The 24,502-nt window shown below is 40.9% G+C and overlaps 1 protein-coding gene across 7 annotated transcripts in view; it reads left to right on the forward strand.

The window, feature by feature from the left end:
• LOC109446342 (histone-arginine methyltransferase CARM1) overlaps nt 1-24,502 on the forward strand; it is a 243,019-nt gene that overhangs the window by 211,929 nt on the left and 6,588 nt on the right. For 4 of the 7 annotated variants that reach the window (XM_074330493.1, XM_019729679.2, XM_019729683.2 and 1 more), the window contains 5 exons: nt 5,302-5,383; nt 6,992-7,077; nt 9,545-9,634; nt 11,346-11,483; nt 21,253-21,342. In XM_074330493.1, the coding sequence (XP_074186594.1) occupies nt 5,302-5,383; nt 6,992-7,077; nt 9,545-9,634; nt 11,346-11,483; nt 21,253-21,342 (486 nt within the window). Of the gene's footprint in view, nt 1-5,301; nt 5,384-6,991; nt 7,078-9,544; nt 9,635-11,345; nt 11,484-21,252; nt 21,347-24,502 lie in introns of those variants that run through there. The other 3 variants (XM_074330494.1, XM_019729702.2, XM_019729685.2) reach the window with 2 other exon arrangements.

Here is a 24,502-nt window from a genome sequence, read left to right on the forward strand (position 1 = left end):
TATTACTGAGTTAACGTATCTGAAAAGCCCAAGAGCAAAGTCAGTTTCTCGGGCACAAATGGATGCTGGGCACAGATACGGTCATTGGGTCTGGGTCTCTCTTAGTGCCTCAGATCAGCTCCATTCTAGGATAGGCTTTTTTCTCATGGCAGCAGTGTGGTTTCCAGCAAATCCAGATTCATAGACTCATAGGTCTGTGTCCACTTCTCCTTGGCAGCAGTTTGATAAAAGTCTTCACTCTGATTGAGTCAGATGTTTAACCCTAGGTGCGTTGCCAAGGCCAGGGAGGTAAGATGCTCTGATTGGCTGCAGCTGAGCTACATGCCAAACTTTAGAGCTGAAGGCAGAGTCAAGACCATCCAAACCACAAGAATTGAGAGTGGGGAAGAGGTGCCTCCCAGAGAAAGATGTGGAACTGTTACCAGAAGAAAAGCAACTATTTGCTGGTAGAGCAAACAAAAGATGTCTACTACAGTTATCTTGACTGATCTACTCTTCCTTTCAGTACAGGCTTCCATAGATCCAATTCCTCTGCAAACCAGTAATGTCTCAATTCACACTGACATGCCTAGGAGTAGTCCATGGATTCTTATATAGAATCACAGGCTTTCCCTTACTTTCTATGAAAGAGGCACAGTCTGAAGCTTGTTTTTATTTTTAAAAGACCTGTGCACACACTTCCCCCTCTCCTTTATACTGTGTTTTTACAAATACAAAATGGATATACACACAGAACATGTAAAATATAACTCACGTTACTTTGCTGGAGTTTAAATCAGCAAAACCAGAGACATAATGAGCAGAGCATCTTTACAAATACCACTTTTCACAATGGTATGTCTCCATTCTGCTGATGCAGAAAATTGTCAGAAACAACCAAGCCTCAAGTCCTGCTATACATAAGGAATGAATGTATAAGAAATCAAATAAAGATACAGTTTGTTCCTAGACATGCATCCTCCTCCTGCCAGCTACTCCCACCAGACCATTCCAGCCACCCTCCGGTGCTGCATTTTCAGCACCGTGTGTGACTAGGTGACATTATTGGATCCTTGCTTTTGGTTGCTAGATCTTAGGGTTATATACGAGGTGGGACAGTTAAGTTCGCGAATTCATCCTAGAAAAAATGCTACATATCTCATTACTGAATATCACTATAGTCACCTTTGGAGTACTCCCCTTGGGAAGCTATGCACTGATGCCAGCACCTAGTCCACCCTTCGAAGCAATTTTGGAACTTTTTCTGGAATGGCCATCAGAGCTGTGGTCGTATTACCCTTGATGTCCTGAATGTCATCAACACATCTTCCTTTCAATATTTTGTTTATCTTCAGCTAAAGAAAGAAGTCATTGGGGGCCAGATCCAGTGAGTAGTTATTTGTTTACTGGATAAAATCTCCCTCACAGACAGTGTCGTGTGAGATGGTGCATTGTCATGATGCAAGAGCCATGAGTTGTTGGTGAAAAGTTCAGGTCGTCTTTTTCACGCAGCCTTTTCAGCACTTCCAGATAGTAAACTTGGTTAACTGTTTGTCCACCGTGTACAAATTCATAATGAATAATCCCTCTGGTATCAAAAAAGGTTAGCAACATCATTGCAGCAAGTTGGTGAACTTGATTGTCAGACCTTGTACAGTATGTCTTTCATCAGGTCGCATACACTAGATTGTTAGTTCTGGTAGAACATAGTACATTAAGATACCCAAAAGGTGTCCAGTTGTCAAACAGCAGAATAGTTTTCCTTCCCTCTTATCTTCTTCATTCCTTTTCTTTATTTTTGGTCTTTTTGAAGGAGGGAAGCTTTTAATGGGGATGAGTAGTTGTTTGTTGTTAGAATGAAGAAACAAAGATTTTTATTAAAATAAAATGTCCAAGTTCTGCTATGAGAGAGTGTGTTCATATAAGCCAGAGAGAGGAGTGCTTGCATTAGCGACACCCTCCACTGTTGGATCGGGAAGCCCAGTGCTGACTTCTACAGGAGAACCCACGGCTGCACCACTCTTCTTGGAAGACAAATCCGGGACACTGGTGGGGAGAAGAGGTGTGGGAGGAGGAGGAAGGACAAAAGGCCAAGGTGAAGTAGAGGAGAGACAATGAGAACAAAAGAGACCAGAGAGGGGAGGTTCTCCTGGAGGCTTCCCCAAGCGAGGCTCTGCTTGGAGAAGGTGGAGAAAATTAATGAGGTGGGAACTGGGTTACCTCCTCCTCTGTACCCTGGGTGTGTTTTGGCATAGTTAATAGTAAGATGGTGTCCTACTGGACTGTATTTGCAGGACTTTCCGGATGTTTGTATATATTATGGTGGGGAAGGAGTGGGGAGGGACCAGGAGTACCCTTGAAATTTGGAGGTCAGGACAAAAGAAACACATATAGACTCCGCCTTATGAGCTCCGAAAGGGGCCACAAGTTAACTTGGAAAATCAAGCCCACACAGGAGCAAACAATAGGACTGATCCCCAGCTTCCAAGTCAGCAGATTCATTTCCCGAGCCATCCCTCCACAATGTGTCACAGGAGACCCAGAGAGGTGCCAGCTCCCATCTGCTTTAATTATTTTATGATACATTTTGGGAGATTGAGATTTCTAAGAATTAGAAATATGGTCCAGCCAGAAAGTTTTTAAAGCCCAGGAAGTGGGCTCTTTGCCCACAGCTCTCCGTCTGCCCCAGGAACGGTGCCCATTTGCTCCACACTGATCGTGGCTGCTGGGTTTTCATTGGCACTGAACACATGAAGCGAACAGCACAGACTGGGCCCCTCGGAGAGCTATGGTTGTATGCAAAGAACAGAGAGCCGTTCTCAACCTCAGCCACTGCCAGGTAGAGAGCTATCTTTGTTCTTGGGGTTTTCTCTTTCACCTACTTGGCAACAATTCTGGAACAGCTAACTTAGTAATATTCAACCCTGACTGCACATTCGAATCACCTGTTGAGCTTTGGAAACAGACAAGCACTAGGGCTACACCCGCCAAATCAAATAAATTCACAACTGGGGGGATACAGTCCAGGCATCAGCACTTTCTAGAAGCTTTTCATGGGATTCTAAAGGAAGGACAAGGTTGGGTCCTTTTAGGCTCTCTGGGAAATTCTGTTTGTTTCTCTCTGTGTGTTTCTGCCTGACCATCCCTCCCTCTTTTCCTGTCTCTCTTTTTCTCCCTCTCTCTCCATCCCTCCAATAAAAACTTTTGTGATAATGACTTATTTCCCCCAAAACACATCCACTCTCCTTCTAAATACTGAAAATATTTTTTTTAAAAACACAATGTTCTGTGTCCAAGAGTTTTCTAGGATTGTAGGAGTTTGTTTTCAATACGTATGTTTATAAAATGATATGCAGCACTGTTTAGCTTTACCTGTGGGCCAGCCTGGCTCTGGCTCTGGTAGAAGGATAAGATTAGGAAACAAGTAATGAAGCCAAAGAAACTTGGGGGAATGATTTTCCATTTCTCCTTTATCGTTATTGGCACCTGTGCCTACACATAGGGCCATTTAGGACACCACGTTCTCCACTCATTCATTAAATAAATATAAAGAGATAGACATATACATTGATAGATATTTTCAGTCCTAACAATATGTGAGTCTTCATGCTAAGTGCTATGAACTGATGAAAAAGAAAATACTTCTGCTTTTAAGTGGCTAAAACTTGAATATTTCATCGTAATAACAAAGTTTTACATTTTTAAATGGAAATATTTGCTCTGACACATAAAAATTGAGTAGAAATTAACAGGGCAAAATAGGGAAGGGGGCATTCTAGGTAGAAGGGAAAACAAGGGAAGCCTCGGAGGTGAGACATGGGACAAGCCCTTCAGGATCTGCAAGTAGCTCAGTGGGGCTTGCATTTTACTTGGAGGTTGAGGACTGGCTGTTGACTTAACACTGTTAGTTCTTCTTATGAGGGTATCTGAGGCTTTGCCTCCTGATTTAGAGCCTTACTTTTGCTGGACCTTCCTTCAAAATCTAACTGCACCACAATATTTTTTAATGTTTGTTTTGTGTTTTTTGTGTTTTTTTTGTTTTTTTGTTTTTGTTTTTGTTTTGTTTTTATCTCTTCCCTGTAGGTTGGTGGGCATGGGGTTGGGGGAGGATGGAAACTGATGAATTGAATTCCCATCTGATTCACAGGCTATATAACACACACATCCTTATAAGGAAGCCTCTTTTCAGTGTCAGGATAAAGGCCTTCTATCGTTAGTGATAAGGCCCCCCAAGCCTTTCTGGAGTTGGGCCTGGGAATTCGAATTTTTAAGAGTCTCCCCTAAGTAATCCCATGGTACCACTGCCCTAGTCCCTAAAATGCTCAGAGAACGGTAGCCAGCCAATACTTAAACATCACTGTAACAAAAGGCCAAGCACTGCTCAAAGTGCTTTCTAGTATTAACTCATTGAACTTTTGCTATGATCCTACAAAGTGGGCTTATAATTAATCCCATTTTAGAAATAAGGAAACTGAGACCGAGTTCAGGTGACTTGCCCAGGCACATAGCTAGTCGGTGGTAGAGTTTGAATAAAGCTACTTTTATTCCACACCTTAGATTGCCTCCCTAAATAGCCGAGGCCAGTGGCCACACAGTACGTGCTGTGCAACCAGTGGTGTGCTGGTGAATGCTTTCCATTGAGGGGAGGAAGCATGATCTGTAGCATTTGCCGATTTCTGTGGGCCAGATGTCATGGAATCGGAAAGGAATGTGCACAATGGACTGTGACGGGCCTGCTGCAGTACAGACTGGACACAGCCGTCACTCACTTGTGACTCTGCCTGGTGTCTGTCAGCCACGACAGCCAATGGCATCATGAGAGTGCAGGCCAGTGGCTACAGAAGAACAGAAAAGGGAAATCTGCTTCTTAAAACCATGGGAGTGTCCAGAGGCTTTGGAGATCTAAAGTCACACTCTAGGTGGGGATAATGAGAGGGCCCAGGAGTTACATGTTGGGACTTGGACAGCGCGTTAAAGCAGTCAGCCGTCTTGGTGTGTGAGATCAAGTGTGGGAGCCCAGAGGCCTTCCTGCCCCAAAATATCTTTCTCAGTGACCTCCCCACAAGTACTTTCCTTTGCCTCAACTACCCCGCCCTTCTCTCTCTCCCCACCCCAGGTCAAGTAGAGGTCTGCAGATTCTGAGAGAAAACCTCCTTCTCTACCACTCACTATTGGCCAGTCACCCTTCACATGTTCTCACACTCGCTCCAGGCCTAACATAGGGGATCTGGGGGGAGCTCTGTGGCATGTTACACCTGTACTGGGCATGGGGACTCTGGTGAGGGACAAGACGCATGGTGATTCTTTGTGCAATTATCTCAGGTACCAGCAGTGCTTCTATGGGGTCAACCTGTCCAGTCTTCGGGGTGCTGCAGTGGATGAATACTTCAGACAGCCAATAGTAGTAAGTGTGTCCTCTTACAGGCTTTCGCCCCGTGTGTTTATCTGTTGATGCATTCACTCATTCATGAACCTGAAATACACTGTACTGCCACGCTGTGTGCTAAGCCATCACAGAAGAGCACTGTGGGTTCAAGTCCTCCAGCTCTGACCTCCCACCCAATTAAGAAAATTCTCTGGGCGGCCAGATGGCTCAGTTGGTTAGAGCATGAGCTGTGAACAACAGGGTTGCCGGTTCGATTCCCACATGGGCTAGTGAGCTGCTCCCTCCACAACAACATTGAAGACAACGAGCTGCCGCTAAGCTGCTGGAGGGGCAGCCGGATGGCTCAGTTGGTTAGAGCGTGAGCTCTCAACAACAAGGTTGCTGGTTCAATTCCCGAATGGGATGGTGGGTTGTGCCCCCTGCAACTAAAGATTGAAAACGGCGACTGGGCTTGGAACTGAGCTGCGCCCTCCACTGTTAGATTGAAGGACAATGACTTGGAGTTGATGGGCCCTGGAGAAACACACTGTTCCCCAATATTCCCCAATAAAACAAAAACTGTTAATTAAAAAAAAAGAAAAGAAAATTCTCAGAGAATGATACTGTTGAAAGCAAGAAGATTTGGGAACTGTCTTTCGATAGTAACTTCTAATTCTCCTGCTGTTCCGATCCACCCATGCATACACTCAACCCTCATATGTATTCAATAATTCACATCCTCCCCTTGCTTCTAGTGGCCTAAGGCATAATTGAAAAGGAAGCGTTGTAAATAAATAGCTGAGAACAGGAGCTTAGCTATCAAACAGATTTGGGTTTCAGTTGGGGCCCCATCTAGCTGTGTAACTTTGGACAACTTTAAGTTTGTATTATCTGAAACGCCTTTAGATGTAAGTAAACGGAAACCTCACTCAAACTGGCTTAAGCTAAAATTGAATTACTGGCCCTCAAAAATTGCAGAGCTTTCTTCGTGGACCTGATGTAGCAGTTCAAACAATGTCACCAAGGTCTGATTTTTCTATCCTCATCACTTATATCTCCATTTCCTCTGATTCAACTCTGTTAAAAGACAGGATTTCCCCCTCGTGGTAGCAAGATGGCTATGGAAACTCCAAGCTCAGATTCTTACAACTCTAAGTCCCACAAGACAGGCTGCCTTTTCCTAATAGCTTGGGCAAAAGCCCTAGAATTAGTTTAGATAGAGCCTGATTGTCTTACCTTGGGTCAGGTGCCCATCTGTGAACCAATCACTGTCTTGGGGCAGGGGGAAGTAATGCTCTGATTGGCCAAGCTGGAAACACATGCCACACCTGGAGCTGAGGGTGAACTAAGTTCCTATGGAACTTCTGGGAATGTGGAAAAAACAAATTCTGGATGGTCAAAAGGCACCAAATGCCTGCTCCAGAGAACTGATATAACCTGGTAAAGCACAAAACACTTAGTGGTTGGCATATAGTAACCACCAAATAAATGTTCGCTTTTATTATTAATATTATTCTCATGAAGCTCATGCCTTCTAAATTCTAACTCCTATTGACTTCAAATCTCAGGAGGAAAGCTAGACTGAAATCTTGCTTGAGTTCAGTTTATGCTGACAGAAAGATAACATCTTCATGTTTTTTTCCCAAGGACACATTTGACATTAGGATTTTGATGGCTCGATCGGTCAAGTACACAGTAAATTTTATGGACGCAGAAGAGGCAGATCTCCACAGGTTTGTACCAGCCAATGTTGCTCTGGATTTTTAAATCCCTTCTCCACCTCTCCCATCCCTAAGATTTCAGTGCAGCGTTTTACTGCTCATACAGGGAAGAGATTTCAGGTGTGAGTCACACATGGGAACGGTACATCAGTCCTAGTTTCATTTGTTGCAAAATAAGGATAATTGTGCTTCCTTCATAGGATTGTTTTAAAAATTGAATGAGAAAAATTAAATAGTAATAGGTTGTACTTATATAGCCAGACACTGTTCTGAGCCCTTTTGATGACTCAGTTAATACTTACAACAACCCTATGTAAATAGTACTATTGTTGTTCCCATTTTGCCAATGAAAAATATGAGGCAGAGTGGAACAATAAATTGCATAAGTTCACAGAATTAATGTGTTGTGAGAGCTAGGATTTGAACTGTTCAGAAGGCTCCAGAGTCTGTGCTTTGTATCTACTCACCCAGGCCAGTGCCGGAAATAAAGACAGGAAGAGCTACAGCTTGTTGAGTGCGTACTACACACTAGGTACTGTGCTAAGTACTTTATAGGTGTCGACTTATTTTCAAAGAGGACACTCAATAAATGTTAGTGTTTTCCCTTTCCCTTCCCTTGAAGAGACTCTGCAGTGAAGACTCGTTTCTCAGATGGTGCTGTGATTCCTCTTTGGACGGCATTTTACTAGTATTTTGCCCTTTTCTCCCTGAGAAGATCAATATTCATGTATTTTTCTGGGTAAGAAATTTAAGACCCACCCAGGTTACAATTTGCTTGGACCACTGAGGAAGCAAGGGTCAGACTTTAGAAGATGCAGCTAGCTAACTCAAACCGTCATCTACCTTGAGAACACAATGAACAGTGGATGTTGTATCAGTCAGGAAAGGCTAGAACATGTTGCAATAACAAAAAGAAACTTAAGTGGCTAATGATAAGTCAGGTGTCTTTCTCCCCTACACTATTTACCCATTGGGCACCAGTGTTACCTCTGCACAGTATGACTCACCCCAGCAATCAAACTGGTGCGGCAGCCTCTGTCTGGAATGATCCGGTTACTGAATAAAAAGAAGGAACGTGGCAGAATATGTACTGGCAATACAATCTTGTGCCTGGAAACGACACAACTCACTACTGTTCACATTTAATTGGTGAAAGTAAATCACGGGGCAGTGCCTAAGCTCAAGTGAGTGGATAGATGCAATCCTACTATATGCTCAGAGCAAGTGAACTGGCATGTGGGAACAACTCTAATAACTACTACAGGTCCAGCCAAAATTGACTTCAATTGGCTTCACTTGCTGCTCTCAGCTACCTCCTGAGTCCCAGGGGATTTTTGAAAAGTCTGTCTGTATTGGCTTTCCAGGGATGTCTGCTCATTTGTGCACTGACTCAACGCATGTGTATCCTATGGTGCATGCACAGGTACAAAGAGTAGTTTTCTAAAGTCTACTCTTGAGGAGCTAGCTCATAGTACATTTAGGGGAGTGCCAAAAAATGGGAGGAAATAATTACAATGCGATACCAACAAATTCAATATGACAAGTACAATGGAAAACTCTAGAAATGCTCTGACGGCTGCAGGGTGGGAGAAGTTATTAGGCCTTTGGGGTCACCAGAAATGCAGATAATATATAGCCTACTTTGAAAATCTCTAGGGCACTTTCTAAAATAAGTCTTTTTGGAGTGATGCAGCCCCAATGATGGACGCAGAATATCACTTTTTAATTGTGAAACACTTTAAAGTTTGCAAAGCACTCTCATATACATTTTTTTTTCCCATCTGACATTCACAAGAACCTTGAGAAGGGAGTAGGAGAGAGATTCTGTCACCCTACAATGAATGAAAAAACTGAGGTTGAGAGAATTTAAGTGCCTTTCCAAGGTTCCACAGCTAAAGCAGGTCCAGAATCTAAATTTTGTTTGATCTTTTCCAAAATTCTTTCTATTTCCACTTCATCTGCATTTGCCACGCACCATAGCTGCTTCTGCGTGATTTTTGCTATAGCTGGTGGGAAGTTAAATTGCCTCCCTAAAAAATAAGTGAGCTATGACAATGACCTTCTGAGCTTGATGTTTCCTTGTGATCCACTTCCTTTTTCAGAGGAAAACAGCCCTTGCATTTGAACAGCTGTGTAGGGGATCTGCCGCAGCCCATGTTTTGGCTCCTTGAAGGATGGTTGTCAACTGTGTCCTGAGTCGCCCTCCTATTCAGTAGTCAGTCCCAGCTCCAGAAGCTACACTCGCCCGGTGGCGTTCTGGGTCACTGCAGCACAGTGCTGTGGTCCTTGCTAGGTTTTGTCAAGAAGCAACATTCTCCAATGTGCATCGTCACCCTAGCATTAATCACGCTGAGAAGCTTGCTGCCAAAGCAGAAGTGCTGAAGCGACACAGAAAATATTTTGTGAATGTTCCTTCCCACTGATGTTAACAAAAGAATAACTCCAAGTGTTTCTTCTTTCTTTTTTTGTTTCCTTGCAGAGTAGAAATCCCCTTTGTGTTTCAGATGGTGCAGTCTGGCCTCATCCACGGCCTGGCCTTCTGGTTTGACGTGGCCTTTGTTGGATCTCTGTAGGTATCATCCTCCTTCTTCACCCACTTTAGCCCACGCTGTCCTCTACTATTTGTAGTCACACCTTTAAAGTTTTTAAAAATTAATTTCAACAACAACCCCCTTGTTCTTTTCCAGAATAGCCCTGCCTTGGCTTCCATCACACCTGGCTATAGAGCCTCTTATGTCTGGGTTAATACCTGAAGTCATACCTTCCCCCATTTTAAATCACAGCCTTTCGTTTTATAGTCTAAAATTCTTTTCTAATGATCAGGCAGCAGGTGTTACGAATGCTAATTGCAACATTAGGTAGCTTCTCCATCCATGCGCTCCTTCTTTCCTTACTGCAAAGGTTTGAAAGTTACTGGGCTTTAAAAGAGAAGAAAGACCACCTACAAGGTGTCTGTTAAGGTTTGGTGTCCCTTGTAAGGGCTGAGCCACTCCCACGACCCCAAATCTCTGCTCTCCTCCAGACTTTCCTGCTTTCTTCCCAGACTTCCTCATGTGTTCCAACTAGCAGAGAGATTTGCTCTGAGTCATGTGACCAGGCAAAAGGAAAAATTTTACAGTACACTCTCCTCCACTCCTGATAAAAACATCCAGGCTCATCTTTGTACCTGCTGAAAAAGAAGTGTCCGTGGGTCTGTGGTATAGCTCAGGGGGTTTTGGGGGGCTCAGGATAGGAGGGGATTCCTGGAAGCCTTGTCTGGGCTGACAGTCAGAGAGAAAGAAAATGGTACGCACGTAATCCTACAACCACAGAAGCGTGTTTGTTCAAAGAATCCATACATTTTTTTCCTCAGCCTTTTCCCCAGTAATATCCCAAAGTAAATGCATTTGGCCCTGCAAAGGTAAGGGAAATAAGTATAAAGTATCCTAATTCCAGGGGGAAATTTATTTGAAGTTAAATGCTCTGTGTTAAAAAGCTGGAGATAATTTGCATTCTACTCCAAAATATAGCTGGTTTATATTAAAAGTGGTTTATATTACTCAGTAGTTAAATTATATAATGCCCCCCCCAAAAAAAATCTTCAGGTGCAAGTGTACCCTCTAGAAATTCACCCCATGTTTAATGTGCACCTTCCTCCCCATAGGCCAACAACCACTGCCTAACCTAACTGAGTTCAGTGTTCGAAGCACAGCAAGATGTTCTTCATATAAAATGAAGAACCTTGATTTAAACACTCCCGCACGCACCAACGCACGCAGGATGTCTGAGCTGGAAAGGCAGTAGAGGCCGTGCGCCCCAGTAGTTTTTCTTGCTTCCAGAGCCTCATCAGGACCCCTGAACAGGTTGGCATGAGGCAGTCAGAGACCAGACTCCAGACTTCTCACCCTAGCAGACCTTTCAAACAAATCAGCTCCCAATTTCACTCTGTTACTCGCTGGGTTTCTCCTGAACTTTGACTCAGAAATACCGTTGATAGCATGGCCAAATCCGTAGGTTTGAAGCCTGGCTCTCCCCTTGTCCTCTGTGTGATGCTGGGCAAGTCCTTTGACCTCTCTGGGCTTAGTCCATAGGATTGTTGTGTAGATTTAATGGGCTAATATACGTAAAGCTTTTGGAGTAGTACCCAGCACATAATAACTGCTCAATAAGTCGATGTATCATTACCTTAAAAGCGTTCCATGAGTCAAAAGCAATGAAAATTATCAACCTAAATCCTCAGTCCAATTCATTAATACAGGCCTGGAATGGAATTGGTTTTCAACTCTTCTCTTGGTCTACAGGGTAACGGTATGGCTGTCAACCGCCCCAACCGAGCCTCTGACCCACTGGTATCAGGTGCGGTGCCTTCTTCAGACCCCTCTCTTTGCCAAGGAAGGAGAGACCCTCTCTGGAAAAGTGCTATTTGTGGCCAATAAACGGTAAGCAGGGAAGTACAGACATGACCCCCGCTCTGCTCACAGGGCACTGACAGGTGTGAGAAGGAGGAAACTGCCAGGCTCCTGGGACTCCAGCACCGAGGAGTGGAACGGCCCGCTGAGTTTGCAGAGATGCCCTCCGCTACAGAGCCTGCAGGGCACATGTCACCCATGCACTGAGTGTGGCAAGGGAAAAGGGCCTCGGGTAACTCAAGGGCAGTGTTCTGCACCCAACCATGGAGGGAAGAAGCACATCCATCAGCTCACGGGGTGCTTGCCAAGGGCTTCAGTTACCAAGTGCTTTGAGTCCTGTGTCAGATGCCTGGCCATGCTTACATCTGTCTAGCCACACACCCCCAATTTAGTGCAGTAAAATTGATCTGCCCTACAGGGGCGGCGTGTGGGGTGTCACGCAGGACTGGCTGCTTCCCTCTGGTAATGGATTTCACGAGGTCTCTGCAGCAATGACTTTGATTTATCTCATTTGTAAAATGCTCTAGTTTCTTTCACCTGGTTGGAGCTTCTCCTGGGTGAACGAGAGAGAGGAGAAGCAGAGTGGTTCAAGGACTCTTGGGATATGAAAGGGATTCAGAGGTCATCTCATTCAACTTTCTTACCCCCCCCCCACCTCCCACCCTTCTTTGGGCCTGTGCTTGAACACTCCAGTAACAGTGCTCACCACTTCACAAAATCAACCCTTCCGTTTTTAAGGTCTTTATTTCTTTAATTACCAAAAACCTAATATGTTGTGGTAATTATATATAAAATCAAAACTACAAAAGTATCGAGAGTCCACCCACACTCTCACCCTTTACCCCACTCCCCAGATGTGACCCCTTGGTCCGTATCCTTTCAGGTGATTTGCTGAACAGTCTGCAACTTGGATTTTCACTTAGTAATAAGTCCTGCATCTGTACAGATAGATCTGCTTTGTTCTTTTAATAGATGCGTAATAGTTGAGGGCATGGATATACCTTAATGTCTTTTTTTTTAATTAAAATTTATTGGGGTGACAATTGTCAACAAAACTATATAGGTTTCAAGTGTACAGTTCTGTAATATAATCCATCATCTATGTATTGCATGATGTGTTCACCACCCAGAGTCAGTTCTCCTTCCATCACCATATATTTGATCCCCTTTACCCTCATCTCCCACCCCCTCCTCCCCTACCCTCTGGTAACCACTAAACTGTTGTCTGTGTCTATGAGTTTTTGTTTCTTTATTTGTTTGTCTTGTAATTGTGTTGCCTTCAGTTTTATATTCCACATATGAGTGAAATCATATGGTTCTCAACTTTTTCTGTCTGACTTATGTCACTTAGCATAATAATCTCAAGATCCATCCATGCTGTCGCAAATGGCAGTGTTTCGTCTTTCTTGTGGCAGAGTAGTATTCCATTGTGTACATATACCAAATCTTTATCCAATCATCTATCAAAGGACACTTTGGTTGTTTCCATGTCTTGGCCTCCATAAATAACACTGCAATGAACACGGGAGTGCATATATATTTATGGATGTTTTCAGATTTTTGGGTAGATACCCAGGAGAGGGATTGCTGGGTCATATGGTAATTCTATTCTTAATTTTTTGAGGAGCCTCCATACTGTTTTCCATAGTGGCTGCATCAATCTGCATTCCAACAGTGTATGAGGGTTCCTTTTTAAATTCTCTGATTAATGATATTTAGGTTGCTTGCAATTTCTTTTTTTTTCACTATTGCAAATAAAATGTACTAAATATGCTTGAATATATAGCTGGCATGGTGACAATATTTCTAAATGAGATGCCTAGAAATAAAAATGATGGATCAAAAGGTATGTATATGTTACAGTCTGACAGATACCACCTTTCTTAGTGGTTGTGCCAGTTGCCACTCACTCCAGCAGTGGATAAGTATGCTCATTTCTGCACTATTTTCCCTAACCTGGATGTTATCATTCTCTTTGGTTTTTGCCAATCTAATAGACCCAAAAATGATTTTTAAAAGTTGCGTCTGGTTCTTTTTGTTTGCATTTTTGGGCCAAGTTAGGTAACTTTTCATATGGTCATTGGCTATTGATGTCTTCTACTTTAGACATTACTAATTATGAAAAAATTATTCTTACTGTTGATTCAATATCTTCCTAAAAATTCTACTCAATGATCTTAGGTACATTTCTGAATTCAAAGTAAATAGATCTACTCCAACTTTCAAATGTCAGCTGTTCAAATATTCAGAGAGTGCTACAAAATACCCTCCTCATCCCTGTCTCTAGGCTGCATACTCAGCTCCTCCCTTCTCTAAGAGTGATTTTGAAATAGTTTGAACTTCTAAGTCTACCCCTATGGAAATACCCAGGTTATCAATGGCCCCTTTAAAATATTTCTCCAAAACTAGAAGCAGGACAGTGTATATGTTCTGACAAGTGCTGGGGACAGAGTGATAGTGACCACTGCTGTTTTGAATACTATACTTATAATAATGTAATGAAAGTTGAAATTAAGTTTGGAGGGCCATTTTACTTGACCGTTTAGTCAATTAAAACTAAAAAAGTACATTTTTATTTGCTCTAGATATAAGATTAGTGTACCGTTGATTTTTGTCAGCTTTGGTTCAAGTTTTTGTGTTTATTCCACTTGTGCATTCATTCTGCTATATTTAGATCCTTACTAAAGCCAAAGATTTATTTTTTAAATTATTTTGTGTTGTATATGAGTGATTCTTAACATTTTGTATCATTCGCAAATTTAGTAGGCAAATTTTTATTTGAAAGGTATTAATCAGAAAGAGGCCAAGAATGCACTCTTCCTTCAAAATTTGCATAGCCTAATCTACACCCTTTGAACATGGTCATGGAAGGTAGCTCAAAATTCACCCACCTGAACTCATATCCAGCCCACATTCCTCCATCCAGACCAGAAGAAAATGTCATACAACCTTTGTTGAATGGGCTCTCCAGATAAGCTTACTCTCTGTCTTCACCCACATAGCCCAGTCCAATAGCCATGCCAAAAAGGGACATGAAGCTAACTGAACCTAGCTCCTCACAGTTTGTAATGGAACTGTGCTAGATCTGTAGTTATAACTTTCTATCTCCTAAAAGAGCTATTTAATTTTTTCATAGATAATGTAGTCACACTATTCACAACAAAAATGTATTATATAAAACGGTCTACAATGAAAAGTCTTTCTCCCAGTGCTGGTCTCCATTCGTGCCCCTTCTCCTGCATCATGTAACCACTATTGCTGGTTCTTGCATATCCTCTCAGAGTTTCCTTCTGGATACGGTGTATTGGTAGGAATAGGAATATATATACAATTTCCCCCTGCTTTTATACCTAAATGGTAACAGTCTGTATCTGTTTTCTACATCCTGATTTTCTCACTTAACAGTACCTCTCAAAGATATTTCCACAGCAACGCACTGAGATCTTGCTCTTTCTCTTCTCTCATTACTGTATTTCTGCATCGTGGTCTTCCTTCATAAAGGTTATTGTTTCCCTCATAGAGGTAAGGGCTTCAGTGTGGTTTTAAAAATTTATAAGAAAACATTTGCTCACATTTTGTATCTGTGCCCCGGCGTCATTTATCTGACGCGTGTTTTCCATGTCAGTCAATTTTACTACCGGTTTTCACTTTTTTTTTCTGATAATATCTTTGTATTAATGCTATGGCTGTTCATCGTCCAATTAAGGGAGCATTACTGGACAGCAGTTTATAAGAAGTTCCTGTGGTTGTGAGAGATGTGATTGTCTTCGTGCTGCTTTTCTCAACTCGCACTCTCTCTCCTGTGCTGCCACAGAATCATACTGCTTCCTGCAAACATGGCTTCTCTGTGAGTCTTTAGGTCATTTCTGTGTGTTCCAATGCCAAGAGCATTTCTGCCAGGGAGCCTTACTCACCCAGTTCCTGCACAAGGTGTTACAAAGTAGGAGTGAAGCCTTTGCATTTCAGAAGATGCTCTTCACCTTCAGGTTGTTCATTTTTATGAGCATTTTCTGAGTTGTGCTGCCCCTGGGCTCTCCTGCCCTTCTTTGCACTTCTGTACTTTTTTTTTTTTTCCTTCACATGGCTTACAACCAGTCTCAAGTGCTTTTGCAGCCCTTCCACAGAAGTTGGAGACTGCAGAATATGTCTTTCTCCTGATTTCACAGGAAATGAAGTCTGCAGTCTGTAGCATCTTTCTATTCTTATTTTTGGATGGCTTCCAGGAGGAAAAGTGGAAAGTGCTGACTTATACCATGCTGATCCTGAAAGTTACCACTTGCTTCCTAAATCCTTATAAACCATCTGTTTAATGACCAGTTTAAAAAAAAAAAAAAAAACTGTTCTCAGGAACAGTAGCCAACAGCTGCCTGAAGTTTTAAACTTAACCTTTTCTGCTTTGTGCAAACCACTATAATTCTTTAGCTTTCCAATACTTATATTTTAAACATACTGTAAGGCGTAATTAGGTAAATGAATTTAAATCATCTTTTTCTTCCATTGCTTTTTCCTAATATATCTTGGGATGCATGCTTATCAGTCATACTTTTTCTGCCCTTCTCTCCTTCGCTCCCCTAATAGGTAAGAAGGAAGCAAAGCATTTACCTCATACCTGCCTCGTCACTCCCAGGGCTCCCACAGCCCTCCAAGCCTATATTAGTTCAGCAGTGCTATTATTTGCCTACACGTGAGCTTCCCGAAAGAGAGCCTGGTGTATCCCTCCTCATTTAATACATTTCAGAGACCGCACAATGGTGTGGAATGACTACCTGATGAAGGAGTCATAAACTGGTGACCCCTCTCTTATTAAGAACTTAGTCTGGCACAATGGAAAGAAGACACTAAGATATCATGAGCAGGTGGTACTTTGCAGGAGGAAGAACAGGAGGGAGGGAGGAAGGTTTTTATCTTACTTGTGTAGCGAACAAAGCCAGGTTTTGGAGTCTGATGTTTCCTGGGTCTGTCTAGACTCTCCTGCATACTGATTAGTGCTTGAGTGATCTTGGGCAAGTTAAAGAATCTCTCTAACACCTCAGTTTCTTGACCTCATCATCTGTAAAAGTAGAATTTATAATAATTGTTTCATAGGCTTTTGCAAATATTAAAGGAGAGAAAATAGTATATTAATTAACACATAGTAGGTCCACAGTAAATGTTAGTTCCATTTCATCTTCCCTTATTCTCTTTCTTACTATTTTTGTATCTCATCAGATTTTTTGTTTTAAAATTATTGTTTTCCTTGGTGTTTTCTACGAACTTCAGCACTTCCTGAATGTTAGTGTTTTCCCGCTGTTTTTTTCAGTAAGATGCTACCTCTTTGTTCTGTCTTGGATGGGATCTCCCCCTTCCTTATTGTCAAAAAATCTTTTAAACTCTGACCTCCTGGGAGAACTCCCTGTGCAGCCACACAGACATGACAGTGACTGCCCTTTTCTTCTCCGCCAGGACCATTTATGATCGTACTGTTAGCATTTTGTTTTTGACAGCCTCCCATCATTCTTGAGCTGTCACTCATTTTATTGCTTTGGACACTAAAATAGAACTCGTCTTTTTTATGAACTTTATGAAATATATGTCCCTTAAGTTCACAGAAGTGGTCTCCAAAGTTGTTTGATCATGTGTACCTATGATAGAAACACTTTATGTATGTGCCCCCTCCCCGGTATACTAATATTTCTTTTTTAATTATGTGTATGTATATAGTAATAATAATAGAAAATATAAAACTAAGCTCTTGATAGATAGCTAGCTAGGCATATATTATATAAATATGTATACACATACACACATGCATAGACATGTATGTATACATATATAGACACTCGCATAATGTATATTTCATGAGACATACAAAAATAGAAATTTAAAAAATGATTTGAAAAAATAAATATAAGCTGCTTGTTAGATCTAGCTCGGGGACTCATGCTGTGCCAAACCACTTTGAAGCATCGATTATAATTCGGGGATTCCTATGAAGGACTGCTGTACCCAGGTTTGCCAGGGGATGTGGTTTGTAGAGAGTTTTGGGGTTTATGGAACTAGAAGAAATGCCAGGCAAAGAATTAAAGCTTTTGGAAGTTTCAAGGGCCGCTCCTAATGGTCATCATTAAACTGATCTACCTGGGACGTCACTGAGGGCGAAACCTCTCATTAGCTCTATATTTGGACAGCTGCATCAGAAGGAAGCATTGTGCGCTCTTAGGCCCAGTGAAGTTATAGTATGTGCTGGTGCCGCTTTAAGTGACATTTCTTTGTTCTACAGTGTTAACCAAGGTTCTCCTAGCTCTGGCCCATGTGTGCATCACTTGGTTGGTATTTACTTAGAAATATACCACATTATTTAAGATACAATCAGAATCTTACCTTTGTAAAACCTGAGAAACTAGGTAAACACTGACTGATACCTTAACTCTGGGCTGCTGATTTAGAATCCAGCATCTAGTGAATTCACTAGTGTTCAACATATATTTGGTAAACAACTGTAGTAGTTTCCTAGGGCTACTGTAACAAATTGCCACAAACCTGGTGGCTTAAAACAACAGAAACTCATTTTCTCACAGTTCTGGAGGCCAGCAATCTGAAATCAAGGTGTCAGCAGGGCCATATTCTCTCTGAAGGCGCCAGGGAAGAAGCTTCTCTGTGTCTTTCAGCTTCTAATGGTGCCTGGTAACCCCTGGTGTTCCTTGTAGCTCCTTGTAGTTCCTTGTAACTCACTGCAGTCTCTGCCTCTGTCTTCACTTAGCCTTCTCTGTGTGTTTCTCTGTATGTTTCTCTCCCTTTTTTATAGGGACACCCGTCATTGGATTTGGGGCCCACCCTAATCCAGTATGACCTCATTTAAACTTCATGACTTGTGCAAAGACCTATTTCCAAATAAGACCACATTCACAGGTACTAGGGAGTAGGACTTGAACATATATTTTTGGCAGGATACAATTCAATCCACTATAAGAGCTAACTGAAAACATTAACAATAACTTCCATATTTTCTTCCACACCCCAGTGTATTGTCCCATATCCTCTCAAATCCCTTTGAAGAATACTGGTCTATGCTTGCTGACGTTCTCATACCTTCCTTTATCTATCAGAAAATCCACAAGTGACTTGGGCCATTTTTTCCCATGCTCCTTGCCACTTCTGTTTCTCCAACCCATTCTTCTTGGCTAGTCAGCCCTAAGCTTAGCTCACTATTGGATCTTCTGTTTTATCTAAGATGAAATCGTCATGAATTACCACATTCTTTGGAAAGACATGTCCTGCATATGCTGTTCCCAAGTTTCCAGTTCTTCTTGAATATTACAAAGGAAATACTGGTATACGTTTGGTATATAAAATGTTGGTATACAAGAGCGATGATTTTGTATTCAAACCTTAAACCTTAGTACATCCCCACTACGTCACCTCTTCTGTCTCCATATGATTTTAAATGACTAAGTCTAGCAAATAGCTAGAGTTTTTATGTTCGTTTGTTTATAATACATACTGCCAAGTAACTGGTTCAAAAGGATGAATAGTTATTTAAGATCCTGTAGTCATAGTCTTAGAAGATTACCCATTATTGGCTGTTTTATTATTGCACATTAATTCTGGGGTTTGCAGTTGTCTTCCTGAGTATCTTGGAACTAGCATGGCAGTGATACTGGGTTAGAAAAGCTCAGTCTTTTCCTGAAATTTGAGGTGAGGACACATTCTCCCAAATCAGTGAACCTAATCATCCCCCCCGCCCCCACATCCACCTCATTCCCTTAACCCCCCACCCACCATGGAGGGCTTTGAGAACAAATCTCAAATTTTCATTGACCAAGCTGAGTCATGACATGACATGATATGACATGACATGACATGAAGTGACATGACATGACGTTCTTTTTCCCTTCCTTTGGGGGAGATAGGACTTTGATCAGGGGTAAAGAAGAGGAGTGGGTTGTGAAAAGTGACTATAAACTGACAACGTTATATATAGTATTTGCTGAAGACCCTATAGCAAGATTTTACTGATTATTTTTCCCAACAACAACAGGAGCCATTCAGTTGTGACAAATCGGACTCATATGCATCTATAAACACACACATTTGCACATACCTCGGAGTACTCAATTTCCTCCTTAAGTTATATGTATATTGTTTATTTCAAAAGTTGTTAAGAAGGTGTCTGTCATTTGGCAAAGTGATTTCTTTACCAAGCTGTTCTCTCAGCCTTTCTGTGATTCCAGCAAGGATTGCACCTCTCCTTATGAGCTCATTGTCTCAATGGCCATCCCCCCTCAAATCTGCCATCAAGCATCACAAATGCAGGAAACGACTAGATATAGGCCTCCTGGAAAAAACATTTTAAAACAAAGAAGTTCTGAGTCAATTCGATGAATTGAAATAGGATCAAAGGACATAATTGACTTCTCTTAAATGTATGGCTGTGTTTTCCCCTTACTTTGTTTGGCCCAGTAAAATCCAGAACTCGAGTTACTGGTTTCACAAGGTATGACATTATATTGAAGCCTACCCAGGTGGCAATGACAGGGTGGGAGGGGGAGTGGAGGAATGCACATCACTAATTTCTGGAATTTTAAAAAGAAGCCTAGTAATGAAGGAAATCAAATTTAAATAATAATATTTTACCTCCAAACATTTAAATATTAAGAATTGGAAAAGGCGTGGTAAAATGAACACTTTCATACTTTGTCGGTGAGGAAGTAATTTGGTACACTTGCTGGAAGGAGTTTTAACAATAGGTGTTGGGAACCTTAAATATTATATATCTATGTGCTTTAGCTAGTGATAAGAATTTATTGCTGGGAAATAATCACAGGTAGAACATAGAGATGTATTACAAGAATGTCCTGTGCAGCAGAATTTCTGTCATTAAACTAGATTGATGTAACTGTAAGTAATAATGTTATTATAAAAATAGAAATATTAACAATGGGGAATTACTAAATAGATCATATCATATCCATATATTATTATTGAAAAGCACATTTTCAAGAATTGTAGGATAAACACATTCATGTTAAATAAAATGAGATATGAAGGTATTTTTAACGCCATTTTCCTGAAAATTTGCATCTGTAAATACATAGAGGGAAAAAAACGTAGACAGGAAATATACTGTAATTGTAATGTTAGCTGAATCTTTGTCTATTGGTATTATGGAATTTATACCTTTTTCTTATTTTCCCATTTTTCGACAGTGAATATGTCGCACATAATCAGAAGAAATACATATATTCTTGTGAATGACTAATAAAAATCCCACAAACATGTCCCTTCAAGATTAGTCATCAATAATATGTCATATTACTCGTTCTTATCAGCAGTTCCTCTCACTGTAATTGCATGAGCCTTCATCTGGGGCCTCTTAAGATCAATCACATTTGTTAGCTGTTTTACATCAGTGTGAGGTTTTAACTTAGGCAGTCCTTTCATGATTAAGATTGTTTGGGTACATCCGTGATGACCTATAAAGTGTCTCTGTTACTTAAAGCCATTTCTGTCATTGATATTGGTAAAGCTTTCTTTTGTGGGGGAAAAAAAAATTCACTTTGACCAACCAGAGGTACCATTACTTTTACAATTTTTAGATCAAGAAATTATAGCTATCAGACTCTTCTAACGAATAAACAAGGCCTTTAGTTGCTTCTACTAATATTAATAGCATCCATATAAATACACTCAGACATATATAAAAACATGTACTCTTAAAACCTTCATGAAGTAGGTATTATAGAAGATGGCCTAATGTATATGAATAGCTAATCAGCCTTGTGAGATCAGTTTTTGTTTCTGTTTTGTTTTTGCCATACAGACAGAGCTATGACATTCAGATCACGGCGCTGGTAAACCAGACGGGCTTCAGATCTGGGAACATCCTCGATTTAAAGAATCCTTTCTTTAGGTAGGAAATGTTCTCATCCATTTCACACCTATGTACATAAAATCTCAGTTGACTGTATAACCAGGTAAAGAGGTTCAGAATAATTCCATCTTTCCTAAGAGGAGAAAAAGCATCTACTTTTCCTCTCTAAGAAGTCTTGAATCCTGATATGGAGTCGAATATTTTTTGTTGTATTAAACAAAATTCAATATATAACAATCTGGTCCTGAAATAAAGAGCCCTAGGGAGTCCCACAAAGTGAATTCTCATTACAGTGCTGAGCTACAACGAGTTGTGTGACCTCAGGCAAAGTCACTTTTCTTCTGGCATTTGGTTTTCTCATCTGCAAAATGTGAAGTTTAGAATGATCTCCTTTGACCTTCATTCAACATGGGATGATTTTCTGTAGTAGTTATTCCAATATATACATCTAAAACATGAGTCCATTTAAAGTCTATTTTTGAGACATTTTTTTGAGACCACGTAAGCCAGGACAGACCTCTCTTCAGAAGCTGTGCAGATTTTGTCTGATACAAAGAACTTGCTGCAATGAGATGGCTACAAGAAATATTTCTGGAAAAACTTCCCACCTTTATACCTATTCATTATGAGCTAATTAAAAATCTACACATGACATCAGTCACACAAATAAAACCACTGGACACCATCGCTCTACTTTCTTAATAAAAAGAGGCTTTTCTCTCATATTATGATGTCTCCCTAAGGCTTTTACTCAAAGCTTTATGTTTCTGTCACATTGAAAAGTTTGAAGAGAAGCAGAAACTCAGTAAACCGAACCAAAAATTCTTTGGCAGAGTTGGGAAAATGAAATTTTGAACTTGAAGGTAATGGGGCAAGTAGAGCTGCAATTGTATATGTTGTGTGCCAGTTGTCACACATGATACAACTCTGAAATCCATTGCCAATTAGGTATGTGGATCTTATCTTTAATTCTGGGGGGTGAGGAGGAGTCCTCACTCCCATCCATCCTTTACACAGTCCTGCCATGTAAAACAAAGGACACAGGTTTTAGCCTCAGAGAGAATAGGCTGATGACTCACTAGTACTATTTAAGCTGTCTAGGCCTTAATTTTCTCATCTGTAAAATGGGATAAACAACGCAAGCCTCACTGGGAGATTGCAAGGATTCCCATACCATGTCCCGGTACTGAACAGGCCACGGGATTAGCGCTTAGTAAATGCTAGTTTCCTTTCTTCCTCCCTTTTCTTCCTGTTCTCTGTTCTCCAACTCCCTCAATAAGGTAAATAGATAATGATTTGTATAGTTCATGCCAAACAGAATCATTTGGATTTTGGAAAAGGAAGTGGATTTTTGGAGGATTTTCAAAAACTCACCTTTTGAATGCAAGAACCATGTAAACTAGTAACACCTGAGTCCCACTTCCACTTCATCTTCCAAGAACAAGGGTTTTACCATCAAACCACCTAGAGAGGACCTTGGCCTTGGCTTCGGCCATCCCCTGCTTTGTATGGAGGCAGAAATACAGTGGCCACAGGGACCAAGTGAGAGCTTGTCAAAGGTCTAGTGATACCCAAGATGGCCATGGCCCTGTCAAAACACATGAACTGTTGAGAGAAGAGCAGATGACTTTCCTTTTCACTTTTTCTCTCCCTCAGCAGCAAGTCTGATTGACATATTTAATTAAACAGATAAGGGTGTTTAAAAATGTGACTCCCCTGAAAAAGATAAACAGAGTAATATCTACCTGATTTCGAGGCTGGGTATAAAGCTACAGTAATCGAGGAAATGTGGTACTGATGAAAGGACGGCATGTAGATGGATGGCATGGAATAGAGATCACAAACGGAAATCACATTTGAAAATCTGTAAAAAAACTAATATCCAGGCTATAAAAAAGAATTAGTGATATAATACTCTCAAAAAAGCCCAATAATACAAAAAACATTTTTTTTTAAAAAAAGGCAAAAGATTTGACCACTTTATCAAAAAGATGTAATAGCAAATAAGTACATGAGATATTCAACATCATTAGTCATTAAGGAAACACAAGATAAAATCATAATGACATACCATTGCACGCCTATTAGAATGGCTAAAATTAAAATTCTGACAATTTCTGGCACGTGCTGGTGAAGATGTGGAGCTGCTGGAACTCTCATTCATTGCTGGTAGAAATGTAAAATGGTACTTATCATGTAGTTCAATGTTCAGTTACCATATGACCCAGTGATCCCACGCCTAGGTAATTATACAAGTGAAATTAAAATTATATTTAAATGTTTATTGCAATTTTATCTGTAATCACCAAAAAACTGGAAACAACTAGTGTCTTTCAACTGGAGAATGAATAAACAAACTGGGCTCTATCCATACAATGGAATGATTTTCAGTAATAAACAGGAATGCAGTACTGATACATATAATAATACAGCTGAATCTCGAGTACATTATGTTAAGTGAAAGAATCCAAACTCAAAAGGCTACAGATTATATGATTCTTTATTTGACATTCTGAAAAAGGCAGCACTATAGAGACAGAAAACAGATCAGAGCTGGGGTTGGGGGAAGGGTTAAGTATAAAGGGGAATGGGTACATTTTTTTAGGACAATGGAACTTTCCATATCTTGATTGTCATGGTGGCAGTATATGGCTGTGTGAATTTGTCAAAACTTGCAGAACTATATACAATGAAAAGAATGAATTTTACTGTATGTATGTAAAAAAAAACTTTTTCAAGTACATAAAACTTGCCAAAAAAAAAGAAGAAGAAAAAGGACAACATAAAGGGATAGCAGAAAATAAACCGAACGATATGCTAGGCAGTGGCAAGGCCAGGGATGGGAAATGGGTGTTATTTATATTGGGTGATCTGGGTGGCCTCTCCAAAGACGGTTAGCTGAGTGGAGACGTAAATGTCAGGAAGCAGAGCAGATGGGCAAGCAGAGCCTTCCGGAAGAGAACAGTGAGGGCGAAGTGAGCCTATTGAATAGCAGGAAGAGAGAGAAATAAGTTGATGCTTCGCCTTTGCTATAAAGCTTTAAAATGAAAAAGTTCTTTCAGGGAACAAAAATCTAGATCATCATCTCAGATCTGAATTTAGGCTATGCATAATCAAACTTACTAAATATAGTGAGTAAATATAGATCTAAGAGTCCCCATAAAAACTCCAGGGAAGGGCGCGGGATTAGGAAGAGGGA

Source organism: Rhinolophus sinicus, linkage group LG04, assembly GCF_036562045.2.
Source record: "Rhinolophus sinicus isolate RSC01 linkage group LG04, ASM3656204v1, whole genome shotgun sequence".
Classification (NCBI taxonomy): domain Eukaryota; kingdom Metazoa; phylum Chordata; class Mammalia; order Chiroptera; family Rhinolophidae; genus Rhinolophus; species Rhinolophus sinicus.